Source organism: Macaca fascicularis, chromosome X, assembly GCF_037993035.2.
Source record: "Macaca fascicularis isolate 582-1 chromosome X, T2T-MFA8v1.1".
Taxonomy (NCBI): Eukaryota; Metazoa; Chordata; class Mammalia; order Primates; family Cercopithecidae; genus Macaca; species Macaca fascicularis.
This window is the reverse complement of record NC_088395.1, coordinates 77,793,733-77,809,158: the sequence shown is the minus strand read 5'-3', so window position 1 is coordinate 77,809,158 and position 15,426 is coordinate 77,793,733. Positions and strand designations below refer to the sequence as shown.

The window sequence follows — 15,426 nt, the reverse complement described above, 5'->3', positions numbered from 1 at the left end:
CTGACTTTTTTCCAGGTGCCCTGCACTCATTCCAGGGTTTAGTTTAGAGTTAGACTTAGAATGGGCTGGGCGTGGTGGCTTACGCCTGTAATCCCAGCACTTTGGGAGGCTGAGGTGGGTGGATCACAAGGTCAGGAGATCGAGATCAGCCTGGCCAACATGGTGAAACCCTGTCTCTACTAAAAATACAAAAATTAGCCGGGCATGGTGGTGCGCTCCTGTAATCCCAGCTACTCGGGAGGCTGAGGCGGGAGAATCGCTTGAATCCAGGAGGCGGAGGTTGCAGTGAGCTAAGACTGTGCCACTGCACTCCAGCCTGGACAACAGAGGTAGAATCCGTCTAAAAAAAAAAAAAAAAAAAAAAAAAGAGTTAGACTTACCATGTTGCCCCCCCTTTCCAACTAATCTTTAACATACCCCACCCAAGTACCCAAGTTTTTCTCTCCTTATCATTACTCCACTTTTTGGCCACACCTGCCACTTCTGACCTCATAATCCCTCAACTGCAGCCTCAGGCCCCACCCCTGGGGATACTGGTTATCCACAACTACCAACAGCTCTCTCCTGCCTGTCCAGCCTGGGCATCCTCAGCCTATGAAATCCATCTGCCTCTCCAGTCCACCAACCCTATAGGCCTATTTGCCCCACACAAGGCTTCTAGAACACCCTCCTTCTGCATGACTCATCAGGGCATTTTGTGAAGAGTGAGGCGATCCTGAGGGCATGTTCATCTTCATCAAACATGGAGGTGAGGGGCAGCATAGAACTAGAGTCTGTGGATGGGGGTGGAGGGATCTGAGGGCAGTGGAGATCACAGAAACAGGCCCATGTGTCCCATCCTGTCTCTTCTCAGATAATCAGCAGTTTCTGGTCAATACCAACTGTGCTGTCGTGGTGTTGCTGTATTACATCCGCAGTAAAGTAAAGTTGCCTAAAACAAGTGAGGAGCTTGGGGAGGGGACTAATGGCCAAAGGTCAGAAGGAGTTGGGTCATCTCTAACCCCCAAGCCCTCCTCCTGGCAAGAAGGGAGTTCCTCATATCCTTACAGCTTCCTCCAACCCATTCTGTATAGGATCACTGGCTCCTTTTGCTCCCACTCTCTTTCCTTAGCTGCCCCAATTACCCTGTGATCTCCCTCCAGGCACCATCGATTTGTGTGAACAAACGGGGAAAATGAAGATGCTTTTCCTGATGAAGCCCACCCATGCAGAGTATGCCAGCAAATACCTTACAGCTCGAAGCACCTACTACGTTTGTAAGGTGGAGCGTGGGCCACCAGGTAGAGGCTCAGGAATGTTCCCCAGAAACAGAACAATGCCTTCAAGATAGATTATGAACCTTATCTTTAAAACAAGGCATCCAAGGCTGGGCACAGTGGTTCATGCTTGTAATCTCAGCACTTTGAGAGGCCAAGGCGGGAGAACTGATAGAGGGCAGGAGTTTGAGACTAGCCTGGGCAACATAACAAGACCCTGCCTCCAAAAACAAAACCAAAAACAACCAAAACCAGATTAAAAAAACAGAACACCCTCAAAAAACAGAACGCCCTCAACTAGATCCAAATTGACTATCTCTAGTCAGCCTAAGGAAGGGCACTACCTCTATAATAATAGGTTATCTGACACATACTCTCCCCTAGGTCCATACCTAAGGGGAAGAAGTAAGATCCACTAGCTCAAGGTAGTTTGTTTGTTTGTTTTGTTTTGTTTTGTTTTTTGGAGACGGAGTTTCGCTCTTGTTGTCCAGTTGTTCAGGCTGGAGTGCAATGGGCGATCTCAGCTCATTGCAACCTCTGCCTCCCGGGTTCAAGCGATTCTCCTATGAGCCTCCCTAGTAGCTGGGACTACAGGCGCCCGCCACCAGGTCCAACTAATTTTTTAGTAGAGACGGGGTTTCACCATGTTGGCCAAGTTGGTCTTGAACTCCTGACCTCAGTTGATCCACCCACCTCAGCCTCCCAAAGTGCCGGGATTATAGGCGTGAGACACTGTACCCGGCAAGGTAGTCTTTTTATTTATTTATTTATTTGTTTATTTATTTATTTATTTATTTATTGTGATGGAGTCTTGCTCTGTCACCCAGTCTGAAACAGTGGCATGATCTTGGCTCACTGCAACCTCCGCCTCCTGGATTCAAGCGATTCTCCTGCCTCAGCCTCTGGAGTAGCTGGCATTACAGGCGCCCACCACCATGCCTGGCTATTTTTTTGTTTGTTTGTATTTTTAGTAGAGACTGGGTTTCACCAAATTGGCCAGGCTAGTCTGGAACTCTCGGCCTCCCAAAATGCTGGGATTACAGGCGTGAGCCACCACGCCCAGTGGGTAGTCTTTAGTGTTGGGTCCTGGAATCTTGGGCTTCTGAAGGGTGGAGACTGGTTGACGGGTGGAGATAGCACACGGCTATGTTCACAGGAACCAGGCTGGAGAATGGTTACAGAGCTTTTGTGCCTCTCCTCAAGAATCCGGAGCCTCGGCTGCTTGGTAAGAAGTGAAATGGGGGAGGGAAGAACATGAAGGGTACAGTATATAGCTGTGTGATGGAGAATGTAGGGTGGGACTAGCGAGATATTGTAGGTCAGATGATAGGAGCCTAGGAAAAAGGGGGCAGGGTCCAGGTCCACTTTAGGAGGGATGTTTAGCTCACACCAGGTGGAATGTGCATGCGTTACTCCCTGCTTCCCCTATTTCTTGGCCATCTTCTCCGTATATCTCCCTATCACCATTCCAGCATTTCCATCTTAGGCCAGGTGGGGTTCCAGCTGATGGTTTGAACAATGAATGGGAGCATCGGGAAGGGTAAGGTCTCTAGTTCTCAGAGGTGCAGGTGCCTTTTCTTTGTTCTTAGTTGCACTGCGCATACAATGTGACACCCTGGAGAGGAGACGAATTCAGATGCTTAAAATGCAAGAAGCCAAGAAGGTCGTTATAATTGAACCTACTGCGAGTGTCCCGGTAAGACTCGCCAAATGTGGTCTGCCCCAGCACCCACCTCTCCCGCCAGCCGACTGAATGTTCCTCCATCCCAGCCCTCTGAGATGAATTTCCTGCCTCCAATTTCTTTTTTCCTTCCTTTGGCCCTGGGTTGTAGAAACTTTCCCTGCAGGGGCCTCTTTGTTTACTTACTTTCTTTTTCTAGTCCAAGCTATCAGGACGATCAGACAAAAAGAAGTCCACTCGCAAGTCTCCGACCTTTAGGAACAGACCAGACTTGAAGAAGGATAAACGTCGCCAACTCAATAAAACCACCAAGCAAAAGAAGTAATACTAGGTGTGACATTACTGGAATTTAACGTGAGATTTCTTTTTCTAGAAAGACTCCTTCTCCCAGTATCTGCACTAAGGCTTGAGTACGTACGCCCCAGGCACCGAGGAGGCTCTGAGGGTGGATGGGAACGGCAGGAGAGGGCTGGGGCAAGCACATGGGTGGGAGTGAGGAAGGCTGTGAAGTCTAGTACAATGAGCCTTTGAGGGACGGAGTAGGGGGTGGGGTCTTCTCAAACCAGACTACCTCCCCTTGGGAGGCCTATCTCACAGCCCGCCTACTCCTGCAGGGGTTAGGTGTCCCTCCACCCCCACACTCCACCACCTCCCCAGGCTGAAATTCCCCCACCCTCCTCCATGTCTCTGCCTCTGGGCAGTTTCTTCCTCCCGCCCTTTGCCTTTCACCCTCCCTCCCCCTTATCCAAGGGGAGAAGCAAGGCAGCAGAAACCAGAGCTGGTTATAGGCATTTATTGAATTCATTCATTTATTGATTTGACACACTTCCCCACTCCAATCTAGCACATGATACAATCTGGGTAGGCCAGGCGCTGACACAGGAAATGATGGGAACCCACAGCAGGGGTGGGGGAGGGGACAATGCAAAGGGCACTGGGGGAAGGGCTGCTTTGGGGGCTGGGGTGGAGAAGGAGCCCCAGATGGCCTCCCTGGCAGGTGCTAGTAAACCTGATCCACATTCCCCCCCATCCCTGCTCATTTCCCAGACCCTCAGCCAAGCTCCCCAGCTCCCCCTTCCCCGTTGCTCCCCTCCCTGCTGCCACACACACTTCCACATAACCCCTGCAGTCAGGGAAGGGGAAGAAGGGCAGGGACAGCTGTCAGGGGCCTTGAACAGGGAGGTCTCTGTACCTAACTTTACCATCCTAAATCCTTCCCTCCTCTTCTCTCCCCTCCCAGTCCCTTCCCTGGCCCCAAGCTAATTCCAGGCCTTCAATTTACTCTCCCACTGTAGCACTAACCCATGCTGGGTCATAGAAGAGTGTGGCTGCACCCCAACAACACACACTTCCAGGTACAAGTTGAAGGAATGAGGGGACCTGGGTTAGCTTTTTCGTTAGGGGAAACTCCAACTTATTTCTGCATAGACCTTTCTCTACACCTGGTCCATAGGGGAGCTCTTCCCTGTGTTTACTATTACTCCCCTCCTCTCCCCACTTCCCTGTGTCTCTCCTAGCATTTATTGTCTGTAGTGTTTGTATCATGTCACTATCACAAAGCCTTCAGAAAGAAAAAAAAGCATTCTGCCCACCACTAGCACCCTGCCATGGTTAAAAAAATCTCTATATTTGTGTTTGTATTTCTTTAAAAGTTTATAAAAAGCCTTTCTGTTATCTGCAGCCTTCTAAGGGTGATTTGGCCTGGCGAGCCACTCCGGTGCTCAGACCTTGGCCCTTCCAGATCCCCTAAACTGCCCACCCACCCCACATCACTGGCCTAAGGGGCCACTGCATAGAAATCCCAGGCTCCAGCTAGCCTGGCTCAGCTAAGACTCTCTACAAAAAATCCTGCTCCCAAAGGCAGGGGTAAGGCCACTGGTGACTTCGCATTTCCAACAGCATTGCTCATCTCGCTACAAAGCCTAGAGGGTAGGAATAGGGAAAGCCGAGGATGGCTCCTGAGAGGGGGCCTTACCCCCTAATTGGCACAGTGAGAAAAACCCTCTCCCCTTTCCCCTCCCATCTCCCTCCCCATATTGTCCCCAGATGCGGCAGCTTTATCTTTATAATTTCTTCAACACCTGTGTGTGACCAGACCCACCCTAGCTCTAAAGCAGGGTCCCAAATTCCTGGGGAGGGCTCAAGGGTAAAGAGCAGATATGGACACGCCTGGCTCCACCTCTGAAGCAGGGGAGAAAGCTTCCAGCCATGGCTCAGGGATCTATGGGAAGAAGAAACGGAGAACAAGGTAAGAGGCTTATCTGGGGCTTGCCAACATTCTATCATCCAGATTCCCACCAAAGAAGATGGTGGCACCTACCCCGCTTCCACACACATACCTTTTCTGTGCTACCTTGCAGGGGTGGGCACAGCTGAGGGGCCTGGAGGTCCCGTCCGGAAACCATGCTACTCTAATATGACATCTTCCCTCCAGTTCCCCAGGAGATCTGGCTACCACTTGTCCTAAATCTCCCCTTCGCCCAGATCATGGGACTAACTGGGCACCTAGGAGTGGTCACAGGCTATGAGGTGCTGTGGTGATTAGGGGATACTGTACCTGGCTCAAAGTTGAAGTCCAGTCCCTCGCCCTCATCCATGAGGTCACTGATGATGTTATCCATGTCACACTCCAGGTTCTCCATATACATATCAAGATCTAGATCCTGAGGCATTCTGTCTTGGCTTGCAGCTTCAGTAGGGGGTGTGAGCACAGGCGTCCCTAGAGCCTTGGGGATGGGGGCACTTGCCATGACTGGAGGTGGTGCTATCATAGAAAGGGTGGGAACCAGACTGCTGGGGCCTGGAGCCTCTAGGGGCTTGGGACACAGGCCGACACCCGTGGCCAGCTTACTGGAGGAAGGAAGCCCCCCCAGCAACAGAAGAGTAGGAGCCTGGGACAGAATGGGATCTACCTGGGTCATGAGGACGTCAGCAGGGGGTGGTGGCGTATCAGAGGTGAGCAGGGCCTCCAGAGCCTGGGAGCTGGAGAAGCACCCTTCTCCTGCTGACAGGGGCCCCTCTGCTGGGCTGAAAAGAGAGCTGCTGTAGGTGTGTAAGGGGCCGGCAACCCCAGGATGCTGCAAAGAGAAGCCAGAGAGACCACTCCGAGATAGCAGGGAATGGGATGAGGTGAGATTGAGCCCATCTAACAGCTCTAGACCTTCATTGAGGGTGGGAGGGACACCCCCTGCATAGCTGCTGACTGAAGCTGGTATTTCCTCCGCCAGCACCTCAGACTCTGGCCTCAAGGGGGACAGCCGGGTGCTGACGGTGCTGGCATTTGAACTGCTTCGTGGACGGAAGGTGGTCCACATATCGGCTTCTTCACGGTTTCGAGAGCAAGGGCTGCCTGACCACTTGGCAAAGTGGCCGGCAGGGCTCGTCGGAGTGGCACCTTCGGGTGGAGCTGGCAGCACAGGTGGCTTCTTCTTGGGGGCTTTACTGCGGCCCCGGAGCAGCTTGCTGCTGCTATCCATGGAGGCGGCCCGGCGGCGAGGGGCCTTGCCGCTCTTGCCTCCCTCAGGGTTCAGCATCCACCAAGAGCTTTTGCCAGTGGCCTCGTTGTGAACCTTGATGAACTTGCTGTGCAGGGACAGGTTGTGGCGGATCGAGTTCTGGAGGGGCAGAGAAGGCAGGAAAGGGCCGTGAGGTGTGTGTAGGGGAGGCTAGTGTGGCCAGCGGTCAAGTCTAAGAGGATGCTGGTCCACAAAGATCTAGGGGTTAGGATTTGGTGCCACCACCACAGCGGGGTTCATTTCGGGGGTTCATTTCCCAGGTCATTAAAGTTTAAGAAAAACTTTAAATAATTTACAAAAAAAGAGAAAAAAGATAAAAGATAAAAGGATGCTGGAACACAGCAGGGGTATTCCTAGAGACTCAAAGAAAGTTGAATCCAGGGGGGAAAACTGGTAGAAGTAGGGATGGGGGTGGGGTGTGAGGGGAGACCACACACATTTCCCGCTCCCAGACAAGCTGCTCAGCCTCTGCTCCAGACTTCTCTGTACAGCGGGTGGGAGATAAAATGTAATAACCCACTGCAAAGGGCACAGGGGTGCCTACCCTGGAAAAGCTCCTAGTACCGTGCTCCTCCCAGGGCTCTATGTGTGTTTTGCCGGGGGTGGGGGGTACCTGGGGCTGGTGCGCATTGGGGAGACGTGCTCCTCGCCCGGCAAGAACTAGGTTCAGGTGGGAAAGAGCATTCAACCCCTTTCCTTGCGTGCGGGTTTGGGTGGAGTTTACCGGACAGTGGTACAGCACCAGCCCAGGATGGACCCGCCCTGCCCAGAGCCGGTTCTCTGAATAGGCTGAAGGGCAGGAATCTCAGCACAGCAGGTGCTCCATTCCCCAAAGAGCATTTGGGCCACCCAGCTCTCTATAGAATTTAAAGATTCCTTTTTCTTCCCTCCCTGAATCCCAGCCTTATTTCTTCCAATCCACAACACACACCCTCAACTACATTCAGTTCAGGTTCAGGTTTCTTGCTGTGCCTCAAATACGTGAGGTGCAATCTTCCCCTCCCCTCTTTTCCGAAGAGGGATCTCCCCTCTCTAAGTTTTACTAGTTTCGTCAAGACCAAGCTTCAGTTCCACCTCTTTTATAAAGCGGCTGCTTGACTTTGGCAGCCAGATTTCTAGCATAGTATTTTAAAAATCTGCACCACACAATTTTACCCAATTTATATTGTGTGGTTTACGGTTTCATGTAATTCGTCTCATCGAGTGTAAGTGCCAAGTGTAATGTCCTCCAGTCCCACATCCCCCAACAGAGCCCTCCCAGAGCACCAAGCTCACAGCACATACTCAATACCTACTCAAGCTCACAGTACATAATCAATATTTGTACCTGATTGGTGGGTTGCCCCTGGGTTGACAATGGTGAGGTTCCCCTTGAGGCTCTGCCAGCTCTTCAGTGTCTTGGGTATTAGAAGCTGTATGTTTTCCCTTCCTCCCTTACTGGTGACATTCTACTAGAGAGACGATGCTTTCCAGTGGCCAGGGAGCTGAGATTGGCAGCTTCTTCAGCCCCCAGCGCAGCTTATATTTACTGATTGCCGCGGGGCAGGCTAGTTACACAAGGGGTTTGGCCCTCCCCTGGCCACCCCCCTTTCCCGAAACCTGCCTTCTTTTCCCTACCTCCTTTCCAGTGCCTTTCCCCTATTTCTCAGGAATTTGTGCATAAACTCTTCAACCTTGGGGGCATTTGACCTCCCACATGGAGCTCTTTAGTTTAGAAATTCAGGAGGAGCCCAGAAGTGCTTGGAGCAACTAGGAGGCTGAGGCCATGGGACGGTCAGAAACTACTTGTTTCTCTGACTGGTGCTCTTAAGATAAGGAGACCCTTTGCCTGGCAAATGATGCTTCTTGTTCCAGGGCTCTTTAGCCAAAGAACGCCTTGTGTTCCTGGGACCCTGAGGTAATGGCATTTCAACTGTGCTGACGTTCCTTCAAGGAGTGGCACTTGTCCATCCGACCTCACCTCATAGTAACTAAGGACCACAATGACCATGACCTGGCACTATGATTTCTCCTCTTTTTATCCTCTAATTCTGGATCTACTTGAGAAGGTCCATTCCTTTCTCTACTACTTAATAGCCACAAGGCCCATTTGTCTCCTCTTCTTTAGGCCTTGGAACTAGCAAGTGGTACACAGCCTCTTAATTGGAGAGGTCAGTTTCCCAAAAGCCCATAACTCTTACATGTTGGAGGGCAGGGTGGTAGGGGTGACTGCTAATTGCTCCCCAAACCACCTAATCTAAACTTTCTTGTTCTAAGTGAGTGCCGCCCCCTGGTGGGGTGGGAGTAACCTTGGCATATCATCAGGGAGGCCAGTTCAGGCATGAGACTTCCCTCAGAGGGGGGCGGGGGCCGGGGGCGGGGGCCGGGGGCGGGGGTGGGCCTTGAAGTCCCAGGCTCAGCCTGATTTGATTTTGCCATCATTCCAATTAGAGCAAGCCAGGCTCTTCTTAGAGAGTATGATTTATAGTTAGACCTGAGTTCAAGTCCTCACCCTGCTGTTATTAGGTGAGTTTCCTAACCTTTCGGTACGTAGTTTCCTAATGCGTAAAATGTGGAATCTCAGAATTGCTGTAAAGATTAATAAAATAAAAAATTTAAAAACTACTTTGTAAACTCTAAAGCCCCACATAAGTGTAGATTATAAGGACGGACGATACTCCCACAATATAACTAACAACTTGTTATTTCCTCTACACTGGAAAATGAACCTAAGGGAAAAGAAAAACAGCTGTGTAGGCTGGGTCCAAGGAGTTGAGCTTTTTATGAGCTGAGACTGTGGCGTGGCAGTCTACCCAGAAATAGTGCCAAGGGTCTCAGTCAGCTGTCCTGTCTTCTGTTCTGCCCAGCCCCTAGGGACGGCACAGATCTGATCCCTCAGTCTCCTATACCTAGGGGAAGTTCCTCTGCTCATCCAACCCTCTGTACTTGGTTATATGCTGACCTCACCACCTACAGAGGTACAAGCCAGCAATAGGGCTTGAAGCTCCCCAATTTTGTGATTAGAGCCCCATATTTCTCAGGACAAGTTTTTCAGAGTATCTTTTGAGATCTTCCCTCACAGTTTCTTCACGGAAGGCCAAGGGAACTCCCAACTTCATGCTCTAAAGTCAGAGCCCTACCTCCTCTTTATGACTAATATTCCTTAACAGTAAAGGATGACTTCCCCCCAAAACTTGGATAGCCCCTTACAAGGGAGAGTTTCTTGGCAGCACAGGGTAAACTGAGACAGGTGGCAGCTCACAGCCCTTTCTCTTCTTAGTGCATAAGATCAGCTACCTTTCCCCATGAATATTATTGTTTTCACCCTTTGCCACTGCACTCCCTCCTCCCAGGTAGAGCAGTGCTAGAACAGTACCACTACACTGAGGTATTGGGAGGCAAGCAGGGAATCCAAGTAATCCCACAGGAATGGGAGAAAAGGTGTTGGGGTGGGAGGTGGGGGAGGAGGGAAGGGTAGGTTCATGTGGAGAATCCACACAGTTCCTGCTGTACATAGGATAAAGACTTCTCTGTGGGAATAAGTGTTTGGGGCAGCCCAAGCCAAAGTGCTGCGAGTGTTGAGCAGTGAGCAGAGAATTCGATTTTCTCCAGGGCAGGGACAGTGTCTTATTCATCTGTGATCCTTCAGCATCAAGCACCGAGTGTGGCATATACTATGTACTAAGTAAATGTTTGTCTAACTGGAGATTGAAGGTGGATCTCTGGGCTTCCCAAAGGGGGTGGGGGTGGGAGGTAGTAAAAGGGGCCCCAGAGTAGAAGTAAGGGAGGCTAGGGAATCCAGGGGCTAGATGGTGTTGGGAAGAAGGTAAGAGGGTCATAATTACCTTCCATCCTGCTGAGCTGTTGCTGTCACCCTTGTCCTTGAAGTAGGGTACAGTACGGACCATCCACTCGTAGATCTGGGCAAGTGTCAGTCGCTTCTCCGGGGCGCTTTCAATGGCCTGGCTGATGAGTTCTGCATATGACTGATTTCCCCAGGCATTCCGGCGGGAGCCTCCCTTCCGAGGACCTGTTACAGCCCCCAGGATTCCGGGCTGGGGGCCCCCGGCCGGCTCTGGGAGCCGGGAGGGCAACAGGATCGGCTCTGAGCGCCCCTCCGTGTGTACCTTTTCCCCCAGACCTGGCTCCACCTCGGGCGTCTCGGACGGCTGGTTAGCGATCTCAGGTCGGGGAAGGGGCCAGGTGCAGGAGCGGGGACGGCTCTGGGGTTCGAAGTCGGGATCGAGGTCTATGACCGCGGCAGCCTCTGTGGCTGAATTCTCATTCCCCGGATCCATACGTGGAGTTGGACCTCCCCGGCTCAGCGTTCAGTGAAGCCTGCCACAGTCCCTCACGATGCCTCCCCTCAGGGGGGAAGCATCGAGGGCCAGGAGGCACATTCCTGCCAGTCCTCAGAAAGTCGCGAACTTCCCCCTAGTCCCAGGACGCTAGTCCCTAAGCTGTCCCTTCACACAGTTCTCCGATCCCCTTCGCGACTACAGCCTGCAGCCTCAGAGCTCTTTCCGAGATGCCACCTGTAACCTCTGCCGAGCGAAAACACTTTTTCTGCAACCTCTCACTTAGCTTCCTGCTCTTTTAAACCTGAGGCACGGTATCCCCTCATACATTGCGCTCCCATCACCGAACGTCTCCTTAGCCGCAGTTCCCTCCCCCTTTTAAGTTGCTGCCCCCCGGACACTCCTCCCAAATTTCCTCCACCCGGATTGCTGCCCTCCCCCACGCCCCGCTCCCCCGCGTCACTTGCCCCTCCCCTGACTCCCCCTTCCCCCGCCTCTTCCCTTCTCGCCACTCTTAATCGGGTCCGGGTCCCCGCGGCTGCGGCCTCCCTAATTCCCGCACCGATTCCCCTATCAACCCCCCCCACCCCCCGCCCCCCGGGTTTCCCTTTTGTTTTGCTCCAAGCAGCAGCCCCCTCCTGACGTCTCTGTTTACCACTCGCCGGGGCAGCCATCTGCGCACGCGCCTCGAAAGCCAGTCGGGAAACCGAGTTCTTCAGTCGTGCCACCCTGGTCACTCTTGAGGACTACATCTCCCGTCCTGCTTCGCGGCCAGGAGCCCGATACGGCGGCAGGAGAGCGGCGTGGCAGGATATAACGAGGTGGAACTTTAATTATTAGAAGTCGTCGTGGACTCTTTCTTTTCTTAAGAATCGTTTTTCGCCCTTTCCCCCTTTCCATCGTCTCCCTTGTGATTCGGAGTCGCCTAGGTGACCAGATTGAGAGGTGCTAGCCCTTTCCCTCCTTCATTTAGGAGAAGGCAAAAGGGAAAAAAATCTTCTCTTCAAGAAGCAGGAGGCCAAGAAGCAAGAAGCAAGGAACTGACTAGAACATAGGATGTATGCACGTTGGAGAGTTGGGTGGAGGGGCTTGTGTAACATAAACAAATGGTTAGCCCACGGTGGTGTTCCCCCTCACCCCCTTCCTCCTCCCTCCACCCGCCTTCATCCCCCCATATGCAGTTCCCACCTACAGTGAGGTCTTACTTACCAATCAGTTTCCTCCACTGGCTCTTCTGGCCTTCCCTTCAACACTGATATTCTCCAGGTTCACATCTCCAACGGCTTCACTTTCATTCAACAGGTCCCAAACTCATTATCTATTCCTGCACCCATACCCCTATCCTCTGGCTACCCTTATCTCTGAATTTGGCTTATGGTAGTCCTGATCTACCCAGTCTCCCAAGCTAGACTTACCCGTTACCTCTTCATCTCCGTAACTTTCTACATCCAAATCCCAGTTCAAGACCTATTTATAACTGCATTTAAATTGTAGGATCAGCTGGGTGCAGTGGCTTACGCCTGTAATACCAGCACTTTGGGAGGTCGAGGCAGGCGGATCACTTGAGGTCTGGAGTTCAAGACCAGCCTGGCCAACGTGGTGAAACCGATCTCTGCTAAAAATAGAAAAATTAGCCTGGTGTGGGGCATGCGCCTGTAGTCCCAGCTACTTAGGAGGCTGAGGTGGGAGAGTCGCCCAAGAGGTGGAGGTTACAGTGAGCCAAGATCATGCCACTGTGCTCCAGCCTGGGTGACAGAATAACACCCTGTCAAAAAAAAAAAAAAAAAAAAAAAAAGGTGCAGTATTGGATCTCCTTCCATCAGTCTTTTCCTCACTACAGTTTATATTCAGAGCTGCCAACAAGGTTACCGTTCTAAGAAACATGTCTGGTAATTATGGATAAAATTTATGGAGCCCTTATTATGTGCCAGTCTTTGTGCAAATTGCTTTACGAACATTAGTTCATTTACTCCTCATTTACTCCTCAATTCAACCCCATGAAGTAGGTACAACTATTATCCCCATTTTATAGATGCAGACACTAACGATGCTCAGAGATTGACTTGCCCAAGGAGGCAGAACTGGGATTATATAACTTATATGTGATCGTATAATCCCTTCCTTCCTTCCTTCCTTCCTTCCTTCCTTCCTTCCTTCCTTCCTTCCTTCCTTCCTTCCTTCCTTCCTTCCTTCCGTCCTTCCTTCCTTCTTTCTTTCCTTCTTTTTTGCGACAGGGTCTTGCTCTGTCACTCAGACTGGAATGCAGTGGCGTGATCTTGGCTCACTGCTGCCTTGACCTGCTGCACTCAAGCAATCCTCCCACCTCAACCTCCAGAGTAGCTGGGACTACAGGCATGTGCCACCATGCCCAGCTAATTTTTTTTTTTTCTGTAGAGATGGGGTTTCACCATGTTGCTCAGGCTGGTCTAGAACTCCTGACTTCAAGCGATCCACCTGCCTTGGCCTCCCAAAGTGCTGGAATTACAGGCATGAGCCACCGCGCCCAGCTATAAATTTTGTGTTTTTGATCATGTAATTTCCCTGGTTAAATCTTCCTCTGATTTTCCCCATTGCCTGTGTGACAAAGTTCAAATTCCCTAGCAAGGCATGCCAGGCTCCTCAGATTCAGGCCACTTCACACCTTTCCTGCACACTAAGTTACAAGCAGAGTTTCACACTATTTCCTGGAAATACCATGCCCTTTTATACCTTTCTCTCTGCATCCTGAGATATCATCCCTCTTGTCATTCCTTTCCATGTCTCTTATTTTTGAAAACTCCTATTCAGCCTTCCCTGTCTCCCTTAGGTGCGATTAGTTCTCCTTTCTTTTCCTGCATTCCTAAGCACTTTGTGCAGTCTTATGTTATATAGCACAAACTATATTGTATTGTAATTATTTGTTTACTTCTCCGTCTCTCCCAATAAGCTGTGATAGAGTCTCGCTCTGTCACCCAGGCTGGAGTGCAATGGCACAATCTCAGTTCACTGCAACCTCCACCTCCCAGGTTCGAGCGATTCTCCTGCCTCAGCCTCCCGAGTAGCTGGGATTACAGGCGCCTGCCACCGTGCCCAGCTAATATTTGTATTTTTAGTAGAGACGGGGTTTCACCATGTTGGTCAGGCTGGTCTTGAACTCCTGGCCTCTGGCTATCCACCCGCCTCAGCCTCCCAAAGTGTTGGGATTATAGGCATGAGCCACAGTGCTTGACAAATATCATTTATTAAATGAAATATCACAAATAGCACTTGGACATTTAACTTTTAAATAAACATGTCCTATGCATTTTTTGCCTGGCCCTGTTCCTATTGTTAGACAGCAACCTCTGAGGGGCAGAGACTGTAATTTGACTTGTCTGCCACTTGCAGTGTTGCTATTATGTTCTGTGATGACAAGGTCTTCCTTCTGTGCAGAAGGATCTCCATGCAACCAAGGATTTTTCAGCGGTGGCAGCACATTGGGCCTTCAAAGTGATATTAGCCTGATCATTGTAAAATAGCCATATTGGTTCTCCATATTCCTGCCTTCTTCTGCTCCAACATGCATTTATCCTCCACCTGTCACCTAGGTGTATACAGAAGGCCATATATTCCCATCTGAGGTCCAGACTAGAGAGATGAGACATAGTTGCTCACAATGCCTACAAACATTCCCTGCACATGCCCCCTTTTCCTTCACCCCAGCTAAGGGTACTTGGTAAGTGCTGCATGAGTGGTGAATTTGGCAGAGGAGAGAGCCTTGTGGCACTAGGTCACAAGGAGCTCTCTTCTAAGTGAAACAGGTATGGTGGCAGATCATGCAGAGTTACTGAGACAGGGAAATGGCAGGGTGGGGCAGGAACCTGTCCTGGCCTGAGTTGTATCTTGCATTGTCTCCCTTTGTACATTTGTTTGGAAAGGTCCACCTCTCCACCAACTCATGTCCATCACCTCCTTAAATTTCCAGTTCAAAGCTCAAAACGAACCTGCCCTTGGAAACTTTCCCTGACTAGCTCAACTTGACAGGTCACTTCTCCAATTTGCATCTCCTGAACCTCTATGAACTCAGTTTGCATTTTTATTTTTTATTGTTATTATTCTTTTTGAGACAGAGTGTCACTCTGTCACCCAGGCTGGAGTGCAATGGTGCGATCTCAGCTCACTGCAACTTCCGCTTCTTGGGTTCAAGCAATTCTCCTGCCTCTTCCTCCCTAGTAGCTAGGATTACAGGCGAGGGCCACCACACCTGGTTAATTTTTGTATTTTTAGTAGAGACGGGGTTTCACCATGTTGGCCAGGCTGCTCTTGAACTCCCGACCTCAGTGATCCACCTGCCTCGGCCTCCCAAAGTGCTGGGATTACAGGCGTGAGCCACCGCGCCCGGCTTGTATTCTTTAACTTTGTGCTTCTGCTTACATGACTTTTCATTTCATGAGGGCATATTGTCTCCCCAACTAGATTATAAACTCTACCATCAATCAACAGATGTTTGTGGAGCCTTTGCTGTTGAGAGTATACCTTGAAATCCTGGACAGATAAAAATGACCACACGTCATAGGACCAGATAATTTAGGAGGACGAGCTAAAGGATTGGTGGGATGGTAAAAACACCATCGTGACTTTAAAGCACGCAGATAGAGAGGTCAGGGTTGTTCAGCTGTGAAAATGTTGCAAAATAACATTAGTCAAGAGACAGAATTAGCAAGATGGTCTTGGAAAAT

General features: G+C 50.7%; 2 protein-coding genes across 4 annotated transcripts; one reads left to right on the top strand and one right to left on the bottom strand.

The window, feature by feature from the left end:
* Nucleotide 1: 1 nt before the first annotated feature.
* On the top strand, nt 2-3,285 carry CXHXorf65 (chromosome X CXorf65 homolog). 2 transcript variants are annotated; one of them, XM_005593889.5, is made up of 6 exons: nt 2-748; nt 854-940; nt 1,143-1,280; nt 2,413-2,481; nt 2,846-2,952; nt 3,137-3,285. In XM_005593889.5, the coding sequence occupies exons 1-6, from the start codon at nt 724-726 to the stop codon at nt 3,260-3,262; spliced, it is 552 nt and encodes a 183-aa protein (XP_005593946.1). In that variant the 5' UTR covers nt 2-723; the 3' UTR covers nt 3,263-3,285. The 2 variants fall into 2 exon arrangements, with proteins under 2 accessions (XP_005593946.1, XP_073886319.1); XM_074030218.1 differs by having other exon boundaries at nt 316-748; nt 854-921.
* Nucleotides 3,286-3,714: 429 nt separating this feature from the next.
* FOXO4 (forkhead box O4) lies at nt 3,715-11,407 on the bottom strand. 2 transcript variants are annotated; one of them, XM_005593890.4, is made up of 3 exons: nt 10,277-11,407; nt 5,495-6,551; nt 3,715-5,158 (listed from the first exon to the last, which is right to left on the bottom strand). In XM_005593890.4, exons 1-3 carry the CDS (start codon nt 10,727-10,729, stop codon nt 5,151-5,153), a joined length of 1,518 nt encoding a protein of 505 aa, XP_005593947.1. In that variant the 5' UTR covers nt 10,730-11,407; the 3' UTR covers nt 3,715-5,150. The 2 variants fall into 2 exon arrangements, with proteins under 2 accessions (XP_005593947.1, XP_073886315.1); XM_074030214.1 differs by lacking the exon at nt 10,277-11,407 and adding an exon at nt 7,780-7,947.
* Nucleotides 11,408-15,426: the final 4,019 nt, after the last annotated feature.